The sequence below is a fragment of the Pan paniscus genome, chromosome X (genome assembly GCF_029289425.2).
Source record: "Pan paniscus chromosome X, NHGRI_mPanPan1-v2.0_pri, whole genome shotgun sequence".
Classification (NCBI taxonomy): domain Eukaryota; kingdom Metazoa; phylum Chordata; class Mammalia; order Primates; family Hominidae; genus Pan; species Pan paniscus.
In genome coordinates, this window is record NC_073272.2 from 109,595,256 (window position 1) to 109,619,038 (window position 23,783).

General features: G+C 42.2%; 1 protein-coding gene across 11 annotated transcripts in view; it reads left to right on the top strand.

Annotated features, from left to right (window-relative positions):
- The window catches only part of TMEM164 (transmembrane protein 164), a 193,319-nt gene that overhangs the window by 101,085 nt on the left and 68,451 nt on the right, over positions 1-23,783 (top strand). For all 11 annotated transcript variants that reach the window (XM_008975536.5, XM_008975533.6, XM_055106140.2 and 8 more), the window contains one exon: positions 4,815-4,881. In XM_008975536.5, coding sequence (XP_008973784.1) covers positions 4,815-4,881 — 67 coding nt within the window. The remainder of the gene's footprint in view (positions 1-4,814; positions 4,882-23,783) is intronic.

Consider the following 23,783-nt stretch of genomic DNA (forward strand, 5'->3'; position numbering starts at 1 on the left):
TGTACATTGTGCCATCGTAATTGAGAGATGTAAACAGATATAAAGATGCACTATTAAAACATAACTGCATAAAATTAGCTGTAGTACATACTGTACTCCTGTAATAATTTTATAGCTGCCTCTTGCAGTGAGCTCAGGTGTTGTGAGTATCCCTTAGAATGCCCTGTGCCCCTGATCATCTCCGAATGGGCTGTTCTTTCTCCAGTAAATGGTTGATCCCAATAAAAAAGTGATCCTTGTGGTTCTCGCATTTTTCATGGTGTTTAGTGCAATACCATAAATGTTTAATAACACCAGAGGACCCATACAAAGTGCACTAGTCATGCTGAAGTGCTCCCAAGAAGCAGAGAAAAGTTAAGACATTACAAGGAAAAGTTGAATTGCTTGATATGCACCATAGATTGAGGACTGCAGCTGCAGTTACCCACTATTTTAGATGACGATTCATCTTGTGAACAGATGATGCAAACTTATGGTATTGATAAATGTAGTACAGTACTCTAAATGTATTTTCTCTTCCTCATGACTTTCTTAATATTTTCTCTTCTCTGTAAGAATACAATATATAATACATATAACATACAAAATTTGTGTTAATTGATCTCAGTAAAGCTTCTGGTCAACAGTAAGCTATTGGTAGTTAACTTTAGAGGAGTTAAAAGTTATAGGCAGATTTTAGACTGCTCAGGAAGTCAGTGCCCCTAACCTCCACATTGTTCAAAGATCAACTGTATATACAATACAATGACCAATACTCTGAGCTGGTAAGGAGGTTTATAAGTATGACTAACCAAATATAAGTCTGCCCCAAGCTCTGCTTTTTGGTTCTGGCCTTCAGTCTGTCCATCTGCTTTCTCTGGACCTCCTTCTCATACTTTGAATTTTTTAAGTAGTTTGTCTCTCATATGATTTTTTTTCTATTCCTTTTTCCCTTCCTGTCCTTCCTTCACTCCTTTCCCTCCCACCTCCCTCCCTCCCTTCCTCTCTCCCTTCCTTCCTTCCATCCATCCATCCATCCATCCATCCATCCATCCATCTATCCATCTTGAGGCTTTAGGTGAGTTCTTCACCATTTATTTAACAAATGTTTTATATGAGTCTTACTATATGCCATGCACATTTTAATGCATTTTTTAAATATAATTCCCATAACAATCCTATGAGTTGGGTACTATTATGGTTCCTATTGTACAGATGAGGGAACTCCCTCACAGGACTTTCTAGTGGCCCTATAGCCATTTACCACACCCATTACAAATTTTTGTGGCAGGCTGGAGGGGGGGTATAAAGTTAAAACAAAGGCCTCTGCTTCTGAGTTGGTCAGTCATTTACCTGTAGAGCTGTGCTTTGTCGGTAAAGGGCAATGTAGTTGTGTGATCAGGATAGTTGCCACAGAACACACAAGGGGTTTAGGCATGACCTTCCTTGCCCCATTGGCACGCAAGAACTTTTTCCTTCCTGGACTGCAGTCTGATACATACACACATAGAAACACAGACACACACACACACACACACAGAGAGAGAGAGAGAGAGAGAGAACATATGTAACATTCATGCCATGGATTTAAAGCAGAGTACAATGGCAAAAATACAAGCTTGAAACTTGGCGACATCTGAGCGTGACTTCAGCCTCTGCCACTTATTGTCTGTTTGATCTTGGGCAGATCACTTAATCACTTGGAGCTTTGGTTTTCTCCACTATGAAATGAAGAAGATGATGGTGGTTATAATAAAAACTCTGATGACTGAATGAGATGATATATTTGAATCCTTAGCCCAGTGATTTGCACATAGAAATGTTCAATACATGTTAGAAATGTTTGTGATTATTAATATGCAAGGCTTCTTTATGTATTAAAGATAATTCACCCTCTAGCATATATATAGCTTGTATAAACTGAATTTTGAGAACCCAGAGCAATGCTTGTCTTTATCTAGGGACTTAACTGTTTTGGATCTTGATGTTAGTTTTATTTTCATCTTTGGCCGTCCGTAGGTCCTGATCAGTTCCATCAACCTCAAGATTTAACTTTTGGTGTCCAAATGTCTAATTGGCCCTGTGCAAATGCTGACATTTCTTTTGAGGTCCATGGCAAAGCCTGGCACCAGAATCCAGCTTTTTTTTTTTTTTTTTTTTGAGATGCAGTCTTGCTTTGTCACCCAGGCTGGAGTGCAATGGCATGAACTTGGCTCACTGCAACCTCTGCCTCCCAGGTTCAAGTGATTCTCCTGCCTCAGCCTCCTGAGTAGCTGGGACTACAGACGCCTGCCACCATGCCCAGCTAATTTTTGTATTTTTAGTAGAGACGGGGTTTCGCCATGTTGGCCAGGCTGGTCTTGGACTCCTGACCTCAAGTGATCCTCCCGCCTCAGCCTCCCAAAGTGCTGGGATTACAGGTGTGAGTCACCACGCCCAGCCCAGAATCCAGCTTTCATCTGGACTGTTGATGTGATTTTTTTTTCCCTCTCCCAGAGTGAGTCTTTATGTTGTGGCTGTCACATAGGAGGGCCCAGGGGCAGGGTTAAGCCAGATTCTACTTCACTGAAGGCCTGGAATGGCGGTTAATAGCTCCTGCTATAGACAGTGAGGCTTGAGCCAGATTTTTTAGTACGCCATTTGTCAGACACGGGGTGCCACCTTGAATGACACTGCTGAAAAAGGGTTGTGGTAACCTGGCCAGCCCCAGGGAGGTTGGAGTGACATTGCGTTGGTGTGCCTCTTCCCTTTTATGGACCAGGCCAAGCCCTATTAACCTGAAGGAGTGTGATGGCCTTGTGTAGCCAAACAGCCTTTTCCACTTTAGTCATCCTTTGAAATCTTATTAAGCCAGGGGCAGGGAAGGAAGAAGGAGGCAGAGAGACTCTTGAAACTAAAAGGAAGGAAAGAGGAACATTCTAACCTTCCACCTGAGGTCATACTTTGGCAGGAGGAAGGGACCAGGGAATTTTATACAAGGCAGCAAGAGAGATATAAGAGTTTGGGGTCTGGAGTCAGATAAACCTGGTTTTGAATTCTGACTCTACTCTCTTATGTGTGGTGTTGACCAGATCACCTCACTTCTCTGAAACTCGTTTCCTTATCAACAAAATGGGAAAAGTAATTGTACCTATCTCAGAAGATTGGTATAAAAATTAAGCAAGAAAGTTCATGTAAAGCAGTTAATCAGATACTTGCCTGGAATATTATTATTTTTCTTCTGGTTCTTAAATAAGGATGCCTGGAATATATTAAGTGCATACCATCACTATTCGCAAAGTTTTGGTGACAAAGAACAATAGGAAGAAACAGCCTAGGGGAAGTGAAAAGCAGTCTTGGGGTTTCTGTGCCATTCTCCGGGGTCTCCTTGTAACATCTTTCAGTCTGTCTCCCTTCCCTTCTTCCCTTTTTCCCTTCTTCCCTCCCCTCCCCTCCCCTCCCTTCCCCTCCCCAAGTCTTGCTCTGTCGCCCAGGCTGTAGTACAGTAGCATGATCTCGGTTCACTGCAACCTCCGCCTCCTGAGTTCAAGCGATTCTTGTGCCTCAGCCTCCCGAGTAGCCAAGGTTACAGGCGCCTGCCACCATGCCTGGCTAATTTTTGTATTTTTAGTAGAGACGGGGTTTTGCCATATTGTCTAGGGTGGTCTCGAACTCCCGACCTCAGGTGATCTGCCAGCCTCTGCCTCCCAAAGTGCTGGGATTATAGGCATGAGCCACCGCACCCAGCCACATCTCTTAGCGTTACAAACACATCTGTGAGTGCCAAGAGAAGAGCTAAAGTTCTAGGGAGTCTTCAACATGTGGACTGTTTTCCCAGCCAGGGCATAGGAGGTATGCTCTGTGTGTGTATGTGTGTGTGTGTGTGTGTGTGTGTGTGTGAGATTGAGATTGACATCAACCCCCATCTAGTGTTGAGGTCTAAGAGGCGTGTTGCCTCTGTGGTGGTTGTCCATGACCCATCAAATCAACGTTTCTTCAAGAGGAACAGACTGTCATTCTTTTCATCTCTCTTAGTAGTAAAGAACCATTTGCCTTTAATAATGAAGGAAGCTACTTAAATCCATCCCCAGAGCCCTCACAAGCAGGGTTTGTTCCTGAGTTAATTGTGCTTGACTTATGAAGGGTTTCTAATATGTATGTATTTTAACAAGTCTGGCATTGGGATTGGGAAACAGTATCATTAACCAGTGCTGGAGACCAGTGGTTTTCTTCTTCTTTTTTCTTTTTTGTTTTGCTTTTAAGTCACAGAGCCCAATATGTAAATGAAAGCCTGGAAGGCTGCCCACTTTTGCTCCTGAGGGCATTTCTAAGAAAGTGGGGAAATATAGTTTGCAAAACACTGCAGTTGGCTTCCTGGGTTGTAGCAATCTTTTTCTGTCTAGGTCTCTGTTTGGGGAAAAGGATTATACATGACAGTGTAAATAAGCAGCCATGTTATAATAAATAGGTTTCTACTGTAATAACAGAACACTTACCTCCCGCAGTTCCCCTTTTCTAATGCCGCCCAAGCTGTAGCAGTTGAAGCCGTTGATTGGGACTGACTGAATGTTTAGGGAACACAGAGCTCATTATTTAATAAAGTGTTGTAACCAAAGTATGTTCAGGAAGTGTTCAGGGGATTCTGAGCCAGTGATGGTGCTCTTCAGAACATTTCAGTTAATACAAAATATGCCACTATTAATTCATTTTGTGCAAACTCCAGTGCCATTTTCCACAGAGAGCAACTTGTATACATAGTTCTCTTCCATATGCCGTGGCTTAACCTGACGTGTCTTTTTTCTCCCTTTGTATCAGGGTCTGAGTATGACCTGAACTTTATCTTTCTCCCCCTCTAGGCTACAGATGCACATGTTGAATGGAGCTCTTCTGGCATTGCTGTTTCCTGTGGTAAACACTCGGCTGGTAAGTAGCCTCTTCTAGGAATGTAACAGCAACATCCAAAGCAGTACTTGCCTATATGCCCATGTGATTTTAAAAATATACATATAGCTGGCCAGGCACGGTGGCTCACACCTGTAATCCCAGCACTTTGGGAGGCCGAGGCGGGTGGATCACTTGAGGTCAGGAGTTTGAGACCAGTCTGGCCGACATGGTGAAGCCCCATCTCTACTAATAATACAAAAATTAGCCAAGCATGGTGGTATTTGCCTGCAATCCCAGCTACTCGGGAGGCTAAGGCAGAAGAATCGCTTGAACCTGGGTGGCAGAGGTTGCAGTGAGTCAACATTGTGCCACTGCACTCCAGCCTGGGCGACAGAGCGAGACTCGGCCTCAAAACAATAAAAAAATAAAATAACCAGGGCAGACCAAAGCCTATACAAACTCTTGGAGAGGTTTAATGGAAAGAAAGCAGCTTTCAGGTGTTCTAAGGGCCTCTTGTTAGATTCAGCCACATTGGCCTTGAATAATTTGCTGTGGGAGCCTCATAACCTGTCCACCTCTCCAAGGACTTCCTAGGGCAAGAATTAGATTCCTTCCCCATCCACCCAAACCCATGGGCCAGTCTGGACCAAACAGCCCCTCATGGCTAGCAGGGAGAATCCCATGGTCGCAGCGGGCTGGGTGATAAACCAGCCCAGAAAGAAGCAGGAGCTACGAGCCATGTCCTCAGACTCCCAAATGTGAGACTGTGGAGGCATTAGCAGGTCACATTGAGAAGCTCAGAAAAAGAAATCACTTGTAAAATTATTACTACTGCTTTCTGACTTAAATTTGCCTTAAACATTAAGATCATAGTTTAAATCTTTAATTGATAATCATTTTTGGATAGCATTTTACAGTGTACAAGGTTTTTCGCATAGCAGTGTTTGAGGTAGACAGGGCAAGAATTATGGCCTCTTGTTTTACAGAGGAAGAAAATTTTACTCAGGGAGTAAAATTCCAAGTGGCAGTTAGGATTGGAGCCTAAGCCTCTTGATCCTAAAACCACAGCTATGCTTTGCTCCCTCTCCACAAATATTCCTGTCATCTCCTCCCCACAAATATTCATGTATACCTTTATGATAGTTACAATTTTCAAGATGCATGTCATATATCAGTAGAAATTATAGAGAAAACATTCATCTAAAGCAGCGATTTTGAACCCTAGTATGTTCCAGGCTCACCTAATTAGCTTGATTTAATCATTTCACAATGCAAACATACATCAAAACATCATACTGTACGTACCTTATAAGTACCCACAATTATTTGTCAGTTAAAAATAAAATTAAAAACAAACACTGATGCCCTGCCCCACCCTTGGAGAGGATGAGTTCATGATCTGTGATAAAGCCTGAGCATTGTGTTTTAAAAAGTTCCCCAGGTGATTCTAGCATGGAGTGGGAGTTGAGAACCACTGATTTCATGCAATGATTCTGAAACATAATGTTCATAGCAATCAACTGAAGGGCTTGTTAAACATGAGGCTTGTCAGGCCCCATCCCCATAGGGTCTGATTGAGAGAGTCTGCAAGTAATGGCAGGGACTGAATGTTTGTAACAAGTCCCCAAGTGATGCCAATGCAGGGGTCCTTAGACCATTCTTGGAGAATCACTGTCCCAGGTGTTCGTAACTCACAGTTACTCCAAGTGTGTAACTCAAAGTGTGGTCCTAGGATCAGCATCACATGGGTGTTGCTTGTTAGACATGCAGAATTTCAGGGGCCACCTGCAGACCACCTGCATCAGAATGCGCATTTTAACAGGACTCCCAAGGTAGCTTATATGGACTAGACCTTTTCTGCCAAGGACCCCAAAGCATCTTACAGATAAAGCATTTGAGCTCTTGATGGAGGGGAACATCTGTGTTGGGGAGGGCAGGGGGCACAGCCTCTGTCTTAATAGTCAGGGTGCACTTGGTTCAACATTCCCCTGTGAGCTGGGATCAGTAGGCACAGGCCGCTGACACAGGCACTGTTGCCCTGCCTTCTACATCTCCCACAGTCTGTGACTTGCCTGACTTCACCTGGTGAAGTGTAGAATCAGAACTCCTGACTTGGTCTCAGAGTTAGATGGGATAATTCCAAAGAATGGTAAAAATAAACCAAATTGGAAAACTTAACAAAAAACGGTGAATTTCCCATACCACAGCATAAGTCCTTCCTGCCTCAGGGTTGTGGAACAGGGTTGGAGCAGAAGTTACTTCCTGCTTGTGGAGGTAACCTGCTAGGGCAGAAAAGTAGATCCAATGCTATCTTATCATCTCTCTGCTCCCCCTTGTACCTGTTTTCTCAGGAGACTGAGAAGTCAGGCAGATAGAGAGCTGCTTTCTCAAATTTCAGCAGCTCTATCAGATCCCAGAAAAGGAAGGTGCATCAGAAAATCTCCCCCTGGGCTAATAGAGTTAGTGATCCTGAATTGGGGTGTTTCCAGCCCACAACTCTGGCCAAACAGCACCTGCAGAGGTGGATAGATATAGTTCCTCTAGACAGGCCACCTTCAGCTCTCTTTCTAGTAGGACCCTTCCCCCAATGAAAACCAAATAACCTTCTTCTTGCAAAGCCATTGAACATAAACAGAAATTTTGATTCTCATTGTAGAAGCATGAGAATGAAGGCCCCAAAATGCTCCATTACATACCTGAAATCAGTTAGAAAGCTGGTGGTGAAGTTTTCATTCAGTCAATATTGTTACACAAAAGGTACATATCTCCCTGGGTCTGCTGAAGTAGCCTTAGTCCCTTTATCAATAACAGTAGCGGTTGCTGGGTGCAGTGGCTCACACCTGTGGTCCCAGCTACTCAGGAGGCTGAGATGGGAGTATCACTTGAGGCCAGGAGTTTGAGACCAACCTGAGCAACACAGTGAGAACTCATTTCTAAAAAAAAATTTAAAAATCAGCTGAGCCTGGTGGCTCACACCTGTAATCCCAGCACTTTGGGAGGTGGAGGCAAGCAGATCATGAGGTCAGGAGATCGAGGGCAGCATGATGAAACCCCTTGTGTACTAAAAATACAAAAATTAGCTGGGCGTGGTGGCATATGGCTGTAATCCCAGCTACTTGGGAGGCTGAGGCAGGAGAATCACTTGAACCCAGGAGGTGGAGATTGCAGTGAGCCGAGATCACGCCACTGCACTCCAGCATGGCAACAGAGTGAGACTCCGCCTCCAAATAAATAAACAAATAAATAGAAATTAACTGGGCATGGTGGTGCAAGCCTGTAGTCCAGGCTGCTTGAGACTTCCGCCCTCCCTTCTGAGGTGGGAGGATCGCTTTATCCTAGGAGTTCAAGGCTGTAGTGATTTATGATCATGCCATTGCACACCAGCCTAGGCAACAGAGTGAGACTCCATCTCTAAAAAAATAAAAAGTAACAGTAGCAGCACTATCAGCTGCTGATTCTTGAGTGCTTACTATGTGCCACTGTTCTAAGTGCTTTACATGGCTTAGATTTATTTAATCGTTGCAATAAACTTATGAGGCAAGGTACTGTTATTCCCAAGATCACAGTGCGCCAGCAAGGTTAGTTTCTTCTGAGGCCTCTCTTTGGTTTGCAGATGGCCACCCTCATGCTGCCTCTTCACTTGGTCCTTTCTCTACACACACATCCCTAGTGTCTCTTGTTTAGCCAAATTTCCTCTTATAAGGACACACATCTGATTGCATAGAGCCCACTGTAATGGCCTCCTTTGAACCTAATCACCTCTTTGAAGGCCTTTCTGCAGATACTGTACAGTCACATTCTGAAGTACTGAGAGTTAGGGCTCCAACATATGAATTTTGGGGGGACACAATTCAGCTCATAGCACCCATACTACCCTACATAGAAACCATTGTTTCTTCCCCTCACCCTGCTTTCCTTCCTCCCTCCCTCCCCTCTGCCTTTCCTTCCTCCTTCCTTTTCCCCCATCTCATAGCAGATGTGCTGGTGTATCTGTTACATTAACAGCTAATACTTTCCAAATAAATGTGAGGCTGTAGTCAACTAACTTATCAAAAATGTTCAAGTAACCTCTCCTGACATTGAAACTTCTTTGTTGGGCTGTCTCTTAACTAGTGATTCCAGCCAATCTGGTCAATCTTTGTGCTCTTTTTCTAAAGTGATGCTTAGAAAAGCTGGGAATGTCTCCATTTGCCTATGTATTTGCAATTGGTTTAGGTCTGGTTCTTTTAGATGGTTGGGATCCCTCTTGGACTACTCTGGCTTTAGGGCTTTTTGCCTTGCAGCCCCTTAGTTGAGCTCAGATTGACTTAACATGAGACACATGAGGATTGGCAACTCTTTCTTAAACCTGATGATCCAATTAGGTTGGAAGCCAGCTTTTGACTTTTGCCCTTCCTTCTTGGCCCTTTATCTTTTTAATTATTTTATTTTTTTGCTCATTAGCAGTAATGAGGAAGCAAGAAAAATAAAATGAACTGATTAGTGTGTGTACTGGTACCATAGACATACATATACTCACATACACAAAGACAGAGTGACAGGGCATTGGAAGTAGTTGTGACAGTCAGCTAAAGGATTTGGGGCCCTCAGTGAATTTCCATGTGTTCTACTCTGCCCTGTGACTTACTGGCACCGGGATTTGCAAATCAGCTAGAGAATGCCTAGGCTTCAGTTTCTCTGAGTTCTCCATCTTTAAAGCTGAACCCTAAAAGAAGGACTGTGTATTCCAGTGGCCCATATTACAAGTAAGTGCTCTTTACACCTAGGATTCTGGAAAAAGGTCTTTTTCTAGATTCAGATGAATTATATTAAAGGGCAATTTCCAGTGATATGCCCTTTTGTTTCTTGGAGTGAAGGAGGGGAAGTACATGATGAACCTATTGATTATTAGATTAGCAGGGAGCTCAAAGCTTGTCTGATGTCATCTTATCTTCCAGAGGGTAAATTTAGGAGGATAAATGACGAGTTTCAGTAGTCAAGGTGGGTGTCCCCAGAACCCATATCTCTTGACTGAGACTTCAGAATTATTTTTCTATTCCATGAATGAAATTCAGGGAGAGTTTGTGTGCTGGTGATAGAGTCTCTTCCTTGATAAATGCACAAACACACAATTTTGCAGACAATTTCAGGAGGGACACAGACTACAACTTCCTCTCCTAGCCCCTCTCCCCTCTGTAAGCCCACCTATGGATCCCATGTTAATGTCTTCCTGCCTAGGCTACAAATAGTTCATAGTTTAGGGAATAGATGTGCTGTCTAGTGTGTGAGTTCCTTGTTATAGCCACTGGCCATTTGTCCTGATGGTGATACTGGGTTCCTTATCTATAACCGTGACTTTGCAAAGAATATCATCCAATCCAGGATAAACCACTTTCAGGAAATTAAAGCCAAGAAGTGGAAGCTAAGTAGGGTGTCCATGGAACCTGGTTACAGATTAGATTTTCAGTTACAGTACTCATGTGCAAAGCTAGTGATCTGGCCCTGAAATGAGACACTGGGCCCATGCTGCAACTTCAGCGCTCTGCTTTTCACCCTCTAACCCCCATGAGAGTTTCTTCTGAATGCAGAATGTTGTTAGCAAGGGAGACTGGATACAGAAAAGAAAGTGAAGATACTATATCAGCCCTCTTCCCAGACCAAAAACTCTAGCCTGGCCTGCATTTGTGTTTGTACCCATCTGTCTTCTACTAGGAGAAGCATGATAATTATTCTTTTCATCAAGCTCCTTTCTTCTTCAAGGCCTAAAGCCTCAAGTACATTATTATCTTATTATCAAACTTGCCCATTATTATATATCCATGTTGATCTATTATATTAGTTCCTTTTTACCCCCTTTACTACCACTCTCCTTTTGCCCAGTTCTTTCTGCTCTGTTGGATGGGATGGTTCTTTTGAGTATTCCTAACTTTCAGACTGAGTGGAAGAAGATAGTAATGATTCTGTCATTACTGGGGTGTCTAGCTTCCATTCACAAACACTATATTGATGTTCTTGGGATGCAGCTTTTCCACTGACACACCTTGTACCCATGTGTGCTGCTGGAAAAACCTTGTTGTCACCAATGCAGATAGGCTTGAAAATCTCACTCTTTGCTAATTGGCACATCGAAATGTGCTAGTTGACCTAGAAAAGTTATTTCTGTGACTGGCAAATTGGGCTATTTTAAAAAGTTATAGTTTGGATTTTGGACCTGAACTGAGGACAGAATGTCCCTTTATTATCCTGAGGGTTCTTAAAGCGTACAAAGCTTGGTTTCAAAAGACGTATTAATTTTCTAAAGAATTGAGTGAGGCACAATAGTGCCTCAACCTTCTGCAAAGGCCAGTATGTTTCTGATCAGATGAATGCATTGTGTCTGAGGATGTGGGGGGTATTGAGATGAGTTTGGGATTCCTGGTGCAAACCAAATTCTAGGGACTATCCTAGAATATGTCAACTTACTAGCTTTATTTTAAGACTAAGCTTTGAGGGTCTTAAATCCTCGATGAATCCAGCCTAGATCACACCAGTCAAACCACAGATTTTTATTGAGCACTTTCCTGTGTTAAGTATCGTGCCATGTGCTGCAGAAGACACAAAAACAACCAGTGTACATTCCTGGTCCTCAAAGAACTTGCAGTTTAGTTAGAAAGATAAAGTATAAATGCCTGAAAAGTTATGGCAATATTAAAGTTGAAAACATGAAAAAGGAAAAATCATGGTTGGGCATGGTGGCTCATACCTGTAATCCCAACATTTTGGGAGGTCAAGGCAGGAGGATTGCTTGAGCCCAGGAGTTTGAGACCAGCCTGAGCAACATATAAGACCCTGTCTTTACAAAAAATAAAAAAATAGCTGGGCGTGGTGGCACATGTTTATAATCCAAGCTACTTGAGACTCAAGGCTGAGGTGGGAAGATGGCTTGAGCCCAGGAGGTCGAGGCGGTGGTGAGCTATGGCCAACACTACTGCACTTCAGTCTGGGTGACAGAGCAAGACCCTGTCACAAATAAAAAAGTAAAAATTACAAGGCATTCAGGCTTGACTGCTAAATTGCAGTTGCTCTATGTTTCAAGAAATGGGAAAAAGATTAATATTAGCATTCACTGAGCCCATACTATTTTCCAGGTAATTTACACATATATTATTCAATTCTCATAAGAAACCCATTTTACATATGAGGAAACTGAGGTTCAGATCAGATTAAACGACTTGCTCAGAGTTACATCATTTGTAAGTGCTAAAGCTAAACCTGTGCACTTTGTACCTTAATACACAGCCTCCTGGAGTAAGTGGTCTGGAAAGGCTTCATGAAGAAATAAAGCCTGAGCCAAGCCTTGAGGGATGGTTAGAATGTGCATGCAAATTGCATAGGAAGGAGGCTGTTCAAGCTAAGGGAACACATGGACATGGAGGCAGAAAATAGTCAACTAAGTATTGAGATTCTGAAGAGCAGGGTGGGAGTCAGGGATTCCAGTTGTACACAGAGACATTACCACTTATTTGCAAATCACAAGAAGACACTGTTTCTGTCATGTCTCTTAACCCTTACAGTATTTAGATTTTGTGTACATTTCCTATCTTTTCAACCTCCACAAATAAGAATTTCTTATGTGTGGATGGGACTTTGGAATCAGAATAGCTCTTTTACACATATCTCACCCTAGTGTAGTTGTTAAGGGGATTGGCTCAGGGATCAGATTCTCTAGGTTCATGTTCTGGCTGGGCCACTCCCTTGTGTGTGTGTGTGTGTGTGTGCGTGTGCGTGTGTGTATGTGGTGTGTGTGTGTGTGTGAAGGGGGGGCAGGGGTGGGAGAGAAAACACAAGGAGAACAAACTTGTGCAAGTTACTTATCCTCTGTGGACCTCAGTTCTCTCATCTATAAAATGGGGGTGATAATAGTGCCTATTTCATAAAGCTATTGTGAGGATTAAGTTAGTTAATGTGTGTAAAGCAAATAGCATTGCACTGTTAGCCATTATTAGTCTTTGATCCTCACCAAAACCCTGTGAAGTGTGTATTAGCATGTCCATTTTACAGACAGAGCCTTAGAAAGTTTAAGTAACTTGTACAGGGGGGCACACAGGAAGTGACAGAACTAGCATGAAAACTTTGGTCTTTCTGATACCAAAGGTCATCATACCAAAGGAAGGTTTGGTCTTCTTCTTTCCTAGTTATTTAGATTGATTTTTAAGTATTCAGCCATATGACCGCCTTTTGGCAAATTTTATACAGTATCGATTAGCAATTTGGGGGCTTAATTTTACTTTTAGGATTTTTTTGTTACAGAAATAGTAGATGCTCATGACTACAGTAGCAATAATATATTGTATATTTCAAAGTAGCTAGAAGAGAGGACTTGAAATGTTTCTAACACATAGAAATGATAAATACTCAAGGGCATGGATACCCCAAATACCCTGACTTGATCATTGCACATTCTATGCATGCAAAAAATACTCACGTGCACTCCATAAATCTGTAAAATATTATGTATCAATAAAAGGAAAAAGATTTTTTTAAAAATGAGATATGTGAAATATAGTGAATTATTTCAGATAAGTTCTAGGAAGAAAAATAATACATGGTCATTGAAAAGTAACTCAGAGGACTATAAAGAAAAAGCTAATCATTTTACCAGCTTTTAGTCCTGTTGCCTCAAGGGTAAATTGTGTTAAAAGTATCTTTTTACACTTATCCTTTGCTTGTACATGGAGATTAAAGATTTTCATATTTCTAGGATTGTTGGTTTATTTGGGTTCCAGCTTCTTACACACTTGGAATTCTACAAATACCACTCCAGTATATTTCTTTCTCTTTTTTTTGAAGTCTTAGTCTGCCACCCAAGCTGGAGTGCAGTGGTGTGATTTTGGCTCACTGCAACCTTTGCCTCTCAGGTTCAAGTGATTCTCCTGCCTCAGCCTCCCAAGTAGCTGGGGTCACAGGCATGCGCCACCATGTCCGGCTAATTTTTGTATTTTTAGCAGAGGCGGGGTCTCACCATGTTGGCCAAGCTGGTCTTGAATTCCTGACCTCAAATGATCCACCTGCCTTGGCCTCCCAAAGTGCTGTGATTACAGGCATAAGCCACCATGCCTGGCCCAGTATATTTCTTTGTTTAACTTAAACACTAGATAATCAGTAATCTCTTCGGGCATGGACATAACTCTTTTCATCCATAGTTTGGTTGGACTATATATTCGTATATTCCGCCTATTCTCTGTGGGTAAGGACAGTGTCTTTTTTCTTTCAAGTGAGCAGTTTAATAGGATAAAAATATTGGGGACCACTGAACTACTTCAAACCCCTCATGTTACACAAAAAATAGACACAGAGAGATTTGTTCCAGGGTCCACTGTTAGATAATGGTAAGCTGAAGTACAGACTTAGAATTCCCGTTTGTTTACTTCAAATCCAGGACTCTTTTCTGCTTTGCCATTCTCATTATTCCCGAGTTCTGAAGACCATAGTTTCCACAGAGTGCATGTGCAAGTGGATTATCGCTGGACACCAAATTCCAAATGTTCAAGTACACATCATTTCAGTACACACACATGTGGCTAGTGTCCTTTCCAACCTTTGCCAAAGTACCACCTCACTTTATGAGGCAAAATGTGTAATGGAGTCAAAGTCTGAAGAACCAAGCAGTAGATTGTAGAGCATGGATAGAGATCAATAATAAATACTTCAAAGTTCAAAAATGGCGACATTTGATTCATTGTGAATTGACTTGTAGAAAGCCCCATTGGAGCTGAGGACAAGTGTCTTTTGTTTTGTGGTTGCCCCTACATAGCCTTGTACTTAGCACATGGTAGATATCTATAGATAGAATAAATGAATTCATCAGCCAACCTGAACCTCTATGTTGCTTAGGGAAATTCTGGGGATCCCTCTCACATATGTCCTGGGATCTTGGGTGCGAAGACAGAGGGGTGATAGATAATATTTTTTTCCAGGAGAATTTTTTTTTCAACCACCTAAAATTATGCCATTTTCTTGATTACAACAAAAGACGTATTTACTGTTGAAAGTTTGTGAAATATAGAAAAGTATAAATTTTTAAAAAATCATCACCAATGCAAAGGTGATTATTTTTCTGGACACTGAAAAAAAAGGAGGAGGCTTTGTGCCTTTTGTCTTTATACATTTATGTATCATTTCTTTACAGAAGTGATATATGTTCAAAACAGAAAAAAATGGAGGCCAGGTGCAGTGGCTCCCACCTGTAATCCCAGCACTTTGGGAGGGCAAGGCAGGAGGATCACTTAAGCACAGGAGTTTGACACAAGCCTGGGCAACATAGCGAGACCCCATTTCTTAAAGAAAGTAAGGAAGGGAGGGGAGGGGAGGGAAAAATAGAATAAAACAAATCATTGAGCAGTAACAACTATTAACATTGTTTGTTACATATTCTGGAAGTCTTTTTGTCTCTTTATAGATGTTAAGAGTTTATAGTGTAGTGGTCAAAAGTACCAATCCTTGAACCAGCTGGTCCATGGTTTTATGGCTGGCTCTTCTACCTGCAGCTGTGTGACCTTGGGTAAGATACCTAACCTTGCTGACCTCATTTTCTTATCTGTAAAATGGTGCTTGGTTGAACGGAGATGATGTGTGGTAAGCACTTAGCCCAGGGCCTGGCGCATAGGAAATAACCAATAAATGTCAGATGCTGTTGTTTTTACTACTATTACTACTATTATCCTAAACACTGAGGAGGTGCATGCCCTTGTTGATGTTAGTCTTTAGAGCTTTGACCCCAACTCCCTGAGCTTTTCAGTGGCAGTAATGTGAAGGGGGCTTTGTTTCTGCATTAGCCTTGCTGAGTGAGATTAAAATTCCCAGGCAGGCTTTCCTATCCACATTGACCAACACTGCCTTTGTTTTTCACATTTGTTTCAGTGACAGCCTGTTTGATTAGGGAACTGGCCAATCTGCTTTTCTCCCTCCTTACAGGTGAATTGGGCCCACTCCTTTTTGGGTTTTCAAATAAAATGTCCAGACCTTTTAGGTTTGTCAGTAGGTCCAAGCCCTTCAGCCCATTTAGGGAGTGGCAGCAGTGAGTGCCAGGCAGCAGCCTGTTTGCCTCCAGAGCTTACTAGTTTGCCTTGGCCCTTGTTTGCCTTGGCCCTGTCTTCCTAAAATCACATTAGAAGGAACAGCGTCTGGCAGTCTTACCCAATGTCTTTTCTCTCCACCTTGAGCCACTACTTCAAGCAGTGTTTCTTTATGCAATAGAAGCCTTATCTAGTGAGTGCTTCCACTCCTTAGTCTGTGGATCAGTGGTTCTCAACGCTGGCTGCACAATTAGTATCCCCAGAGCCACTTTCAATACACACTCATTTAAAAATTTTACATCATTTTATTTTTGGCACCTAATAATTGCACATATTTTGGAGGTACATTGTGATATTTAGATACAGACAGTGTGCGAAGATCAAATCAATCTTGTTAGCATATCTGTCACCTCAAGCATTTATCATTTCTTTGTGTTGGGAACATTCAAATCCTCTCTTCTAGCTATTGGAAAATATACAATACATTATTGTTAACTATAGCCACCCTACATGGCTATAGGACATTATAACTTATTCCTTCGATCTAGCTATAATTTTGTATCTGTTAACCAACCTCCCTAGCTCCACCCTCCCCAGCCTCTAGTAACCACCATTCTACTTTCCCTTTCTATGACATTTTGTTAGCTCCCACATATAAGTGAGAACATGTGGTACTTATCTTTCTGCACATACTCATTTTTTAAAAGCACTCCAGGCAATTCCAATGTGTGCAACCAGGGCAGCTCTGCTGTACACCTTGTTCTAGTTCTGCCCTGCCACTGGCTGGGGCTTGGGGCTTTGAAGGATTTAATTTCACCATATTAAGTATCAGTTTCCACATTTTTCAAATGGGATTTGTAAAATTTACCCTCTCTACCTTTCAGACAAGTTATAAAGAAAAGATAACAAAAGATAACAATGAAAAGATAACAAAGAGCTTTGGAAAGTTAAAAGCACTACACAAATGAGCACTTGCCTTGTTCTCTCTTTGACTTCAGTCACAATTTTTTGTAAAGGGGGTTTAATTGAGATATAATTTACAAATGAAAAGTTTATCCTTTTCAAATATACAATTCAGTGGTTTTTAATATATTCACAGAGTTGTTCAATTAGCACCACAGTCTAATTTTAGAACACTTTCATCACCCCGAAAAGAAATTGCATAAACATTAGCATCATCCCCATTCCTTCTTTCCTTGTTCTGGACCCAGGAAACCACTAATCTACTTTCTGTCTGTATGGATTTGCCTATTCTGGACATTTCATGTAAATGTAACCATATAATATGGCATTTTGTGACTGGCTTCTTTCACTCAGCAGAATGTTTTCAGGGTTCATCCATGTTGTTGCATGTATCAGTACTTCATTCCTTTTTACGGCTGAATAATATTCCTTTGTATTATATATCACATTTTGTTTAGCCATTTGTCGGTTAGTGTACATTTGGGTTGGTTCTACCTTTTGGCTATTGTTAATATGCTGCTATGAACATTTGTATAAAGCTATCTGTTTGTCTGCTTTGGAGTATGTACCTAGAAGTAGAATTGCTGGGTCAAATGATAACTCAGTGTTTAACCTTTAGAGTAACTGCCAGACTATTTTCCAAAGTGGCTATACCATTTTATATGTCCACCAGCAATGTATGAGCATTCCAAGTTCTCAACATCCTCACTACCACTTGTTATTGTGTCTTTTTTATTATAGCCATTCTAGAGGGTGTGATGTGGTAGAGGTTGAGTATCCGTTATCCAAAATGCTTAGAACTCGAAGTGTTTCAGATTTTGGAATGCTGCACTTTGTACTTACCAGTTGAGCATCCCTAGTCTGAAAATCTGAAGTGCTTGAATGAGCATTCTTTTGAGCATCACTTTAATACTCAAATTTGACCCAGCCATCCCATTACTGGGTATATACCCAAAGGACTATAAATCATGCTGCTATAAAGACACATGCACACGTATGTTTATTGTGACACTATTCACAATAGCAAAGACTTGGAACCAACCCAAATGTCCAGCAATGATAGACTGGATTAAGAAAATGTGGCACATATACACCATGGAATACTACGCAGCCATAAAAAATGATGAGTTCATGTCCTTTGTAGGGACATGGATGAAATTGGAAATCATCATTCTCAGTAAACTATCGCAAGAACAAAAAACCAAACACCGCATATTCTCACTCATAGGTGGGAATTGAACAATGAGAACACATGGACACAGGAAGGGGAACATCACACTCTGGGGACTGTTGTGGGGTGCGGGGAGGGGGGAGGGATAGCTTTAGGAGATATACCTAATGCTAAATGATGAGTTAATGGGTGCAGCACACCAGCATGGCACATGTATACATATGTAACCTGCACATTGTGCACATGTACCCTAAAACTTAAAGTATAATAATAATAAAATAAAATAAAATAAAAAAATAAAATATCTGATAAAAAAAAGTTTCATATTCAGGAACATTTCAGATTTCGGATTTTTGAATGCTATTTCTCTGATAACTAATGATGTTGAACACTTTTTCATGTACTTACTAGCTATTTGTATGTCTTTTTGGAGAAATATCTTTTCAGATCCTTTCCCAAATTTTAATTGGGTTGTTTTCATTGTTCAGTTATAAGTGTTCTTTCTGGATATTAAATCCTTATCTGATATATAATTTGAAGCATTTTCTCCCATTCTGTGGGTTGTCATTGCATTTGCTTGATTGTATCCTTTGAGGCACAAAATATTTTAATTTTGATAAAGTCTAATTTCTCTATTTTTGATTTGGCTGCTTGTGCTTTTGGTATCACATCTAAGAAACTGTTGCCTAGTCCAAGACCATGAAGATATATGACTGTTTTCTTCTAAGAGTTTCATGGTGTTGGCTCTTACATTTAGGTCTATGATCCATTTTGAGTTAATCTTTATGTGTAGTGTGAGGAAGGGGTCCAAATTCATTTTTTTCATGTGGATATCCAGTTGTCCCAGCACCATTTGTTGAAAAGACTCTTCTATCCATCCCCATTGAAATATCTTGGTATCCTTTTTAAAAATCAATGAAAAATAAATGTGAAGGTTTATTTTTAGACCCTCAGTTCTATCTCATTTCTCTATATGTCTATCCATATGCCAGCACCACACTGTCTTGATTGCTGTAGCTTTGTAGAAAGCTTTGAAACTGAGTGTGCATTGTAACAAGATCTTCTGGGGATTAGTGTGTGTGTGTGTGAATGTTGAAAAGGGCTGGAAAGCAAAGTTGAAAGAAAGCAAAATGAGCAATATAGTGTTCAGATGATAAGGCCCAGGGGGATTGACTAGCCTGAGGCCACATAGCCAGTGATTGGCAGATCTTGGTTCAGCACTCAGGTCTTCTGACTTCCACATCAGTGCTCTTTCCACTTCCCCTGTTGCATAAGTACTGAATGAGATGCCTTTGGTTAATGGACACTCTGAGCAAGAGACTTCAGGGTTATTTAAGCAACTGAACTTTGCTCAATTGCCTCATCTGTATAACAGAAATATTACCTCTATCACTGGCTGGGCCTGGTGGCTCACGCCTATAACTGCAACACTTTGGGAGGCTCAGGAGGAAGGATCACTTGAGCCGAAGTGTTGAGACCAGCCTGGGCAACAAAGTGAGACCCTGTCTGTACAAAAAATAAAATAATTAGCCAGGTATGGTGGCATGTGCCTGTAGTCCCAGCTAGTCAGAAGGCTGATGTGGGAGGGTCACTTGAGCCCAGGAATTTGAGACCAGACTGGCCAACATAGTGAGACCGGTCTCTACCAAAATTTTTTTTAAAAAATTAGCCAGGCGTGGCGGTATGTGTCTGTAGTCTCACCTACTTGGGAGGCTGAGGCAGGAGGATCACTTGAGCCTAACAGTTCAAGGTTACCATGAGCCATGATCATGCCATACACTCCAGCGTGGGTGACAGAGTGAGAACCTGTAATAGGAAATGGAAGGAAGGAAGGAAGGAAGGAAGGCAGGCAGGAAGGCAGGCTGGCTGGAGGGAAAGAGGGAAGCAGGGAGGGAGGGAGAAAGGTACATCATAGTTATTATGAGGATTCAATGAAATAATCCTTTGTTGGGTGCCAACTGGCAAGATGAATGCAGTTTTCCATTGCATAAAAAGAATCGGGGGGTAGGCAGAGCTCCTCCTGAGGCCCATCTCTTACCTCAACAGGTGGCCTGCCAACCTCCCCTTAGGTCCCACACGCCTAGGACCTTGAGTGGAGTGAACTGAGACTTTAGGGCAAACTGAGGGTTTCTTTAGAAAGTCCAAGGAAAGAGTGATCACTTCTGGGTCCCAGTACTGCATGGGTGCCAGTTGAGGAAGCTTTGGTGGTAGGATCAGGCCAGAGGAGCTAACGCAGGAAAGGAGTTTGGGGTGGAAAAACTTCGTAAGCTAGGAGGTCCTATGATGTAGTGGATAAGAACAGGAGTGTATGTATATAATTTTATATTGTAGAAAATTGAAAGCATACACAAAAGTAGAAAAAATGTTCCCTAATGCATCTGTCACCCAGTTTCAATGATTGGCACCACATAGCCCATCTTTTTCTTTTTAACAATACACCTCACTCCACCACAAATCCATTCCACCCCCAACACAAACACCTATCCCTGGATTATTTGGAAGAAAATCTCATGTAATTTTAACTGTAAGTATTTCATTATGCATGTCTGAAATGTAAGGACACAGTAAAAAATAAACATTACAATACCATTATCATACCTATAATAACTAGCAATAATTCCTTAAAATCATCAAAGATACCTAGTCAGCAGAGCCCAGGCTTTTAATCTAGCCAAATCACTGTTCCAGTCTTCCTTCTACAGCATCAATAGCCTGTCTCAGAGCCTGTTTTACATTGTAAAATGAGGACGGTCATAACAATTCCTGAATCTTTAATAAGGTAATGCATGTAAAGTGCTTACCACAATGCCTGATACAAAGTAGTAAGTGCTCAATAAAGGTTAGCTAAGATTATTTATTAATAATAATAGGAAATATTTGAGTTGCTATTAAGGTGCTTTTGAGAATGGCTTTGACTTAGAATCAAGAGGCAGATTTGGAGCCCAGCGAAATGATTGTTGCGGGGAGGAATAACGACAAAAACAAAACAAAAAAACTTTCAAAGTGGCTGAAAAGAGAGCACCGGTATGAACTGGGAAGTGGAGCTGCAGATGATGGCGTCCTGGTAATTTTCCTCCACTGTATGTAGTTTTTTCCCCCTGCAATTCCCCTGGAAGAGAGAGGAGAACTGGCTCGGGTGGGGGTTGCAAATACTAGAAAGTATTCTGGGCAAGAAGGGGCACTGCAATCAAAGGGCTGGGGGCCCCCAGAGTCCTGGCTCAGGAGATGAAGTCTCAGGTTCCCTGGGCTCATGGGCCTAAAGCCCCACCTTGTGGGGAATGGTCTGAGCGACTCTGTTTCTGTGCACGGAGTTTGGAGGCATGAGGCAGGCTCACTACATCGTGTTAGAAACATTCCCATTGTTCAGGAATGGTCTTGCTCTCTGCTGCCAGTTCCAGGCATCAGCTGAAAGCTTTTTAATAAAAATGGAACTCAAAGGAGACGTGATAAGGTACCTGATTTTAACCTGAAGTGAGAGAACACCAGATGTTTCATTCTGTCTGAGGGTTTGAGAGGAAAAGCAATTAGCAGCTGCTACTGATTTAGCAACAGACACCTGCTAAATGAAAATCTGTAAAACCGGCCAGGCTTGGCAGCAGAAGCGCATACACTGCTTCTCAGGCATTTCTGGGAATTGTAAATTATGTTGGCTCGAATGGCAGGGCGGGGGGCTTCCAGTGAAGCTGAACATGCTCATCTAGACCAGGAGTGTGTTTTTCTAAGATGGCAATAACTTAGAAATGGCTATTTGGTTGGTGGATGGAGAGGACGAGATGAGAACGAATCTTCCAGAAGCTGCCTGGTTCGTCTCTGCTGCTGGCCCAGCTCACAGGTTGCTGTCTGGGAGTCATCCTATAGCTGCCCTCTGGGGACAGATAGGGCTGACAGAAGGACAAGGGAATCCTGCCACCCCTCTCCTGCTGATCCAGAGCACATCTCTCCCTGCCACCAAAGGCAGTAAGTCTCAAAGCAGGAGGAACACCCAACTCTGGACTCACAGCATCTCCTGCTCTGGGACAGTTACAGACTGTTGGCTTTAGCAGTGATTTGGAGAGTTTGTGCTTTGCTTTGGCTGGGAAAGAGACTTATCCATAGCCTACTGCCTTTCAGGATTCTTTTCTAAGGGGATATCAATGCCTGCTCTCCACGTCTATTTTCTCGAGGCCCACAGTGGAGCACAAACAATGGAAACATAGGAATCCATGCAGAGGGCTTTAGCGATCTCCTGGGACACTGCTTCTGTCCTGTCTTTTAGCCCTTATAGTTTATAGTTTAGATTTTACATGTGTTTCCTATCTTTTCAACCTTTTCTAATAAGAATTCCTTACATGTGGATGGGACTTTGCAACCAGCAAATCTCACCTTAGTGTAGTTGTTGAGGATGGGTTCAGGGATTTTCTAGAAAATAAATCTATTTTCTAGGTTTATTTCCTGGCTGGGCCACTCCTCTGTGTGTGTGTGTGTGTGTGTGTGTGTGTGTGTGTGTGTGTTGGTGGGAAGAACATAAGGTTCTTCATGGAGTGGGTGTTCAATATATGACTGGTTGAAGAGAAGGTCAATTTGTAGGTCATCTAGGTGGTGCTGAAAGAATTGAGCAACTCCCATTTGTGCCTTATGCCACATGCACTGTACATAACTGTGTCTTGGTCTCCAAACTAGGCCAGAGGTCAACTGTAACTTGGGCCAAAGGTACCTTCTGTTTCCAGTTTTGAGCAAGGGAATGGCAGCTCTCCATATGGAGCAGGGACCAGGGGGTGCTGTTGGCAGATGCATGGTGAGAGCTGTCCTGAGGAAGTACCATCCAGAGTCTCGTCCTAGCAAGGTGTTTTAGTGTGGTTAAAGGGTCACTCCTGGCCGGGTGTGGTGGCTCATGCCTGTAATCTCAGCACTTTGAGAGGCTGAGGCGGGCAGATCACCTGAGGTTGGGAGTTCGAGACCAGCCTGACCAACATGGAGAAACCCCGTCTGTACTAAAAATACAAAAATTAGCCCGGTATGGTGGTGCATGCCTGTAATCCCAGCTACTCGGGAGGCTGAGGCAGGAGAATCTCTTGAACCTGGGAGGCGGAGGTTGTGGTGAGCCAAGATCGCACCATTGCACTCCAGCCTGGGCAACAAGAGCAAAACTCCGTCTCAAACAAAACAAAACAAAACAAAACAAAACAACCACAACTCAACTCCTGCTTCCAAAGATGGAAGTGAGAGAAGATTCTTTTTCCTTTAACTGAGTGGGCCCTTAGTTGAGATATACAGACATGTTTTAATTTCACTAACTCGGCCCCACAGTGTAGGAGGGGGAAAGGAACAGCAAGTAGTCCAGGTAGAGGAAGAGCTAGGGTCCCCACACTCTAGCCAGAATTGGGGGAGCTCCACCTTCTCTGATCAGGGGAGAGACAGGATTCCCATCACCTCCTTCCAATAACTAAAATAACCACAGCACAAATATGTGTCCTGTATCAGCAAGCTGCCATTGAAAGAGGGCCATGGACCCTGCGTATGATAGAGCATGCTAGGTGCACTCATGGTCCTTATAAAAGCAGCCAGGTATGCATGGGCTGGGCCCTGCATGCACAAGTTACCCATTGGTCCACTAAACGTATGTTCCTAAAAACCCATTATGGTCTTAAGAATTCAGACTGGCATGGATGCAAAAATTCAGATAACCCCTAAGTAATAAAAGTACTTATTTTTCTTTAGAACCTAAGACCTATAAGTCTCAACTAATTTGAAGAATACTCTGGTGACCAAAGGGAGAATGCGTCTTCAAAAGATTG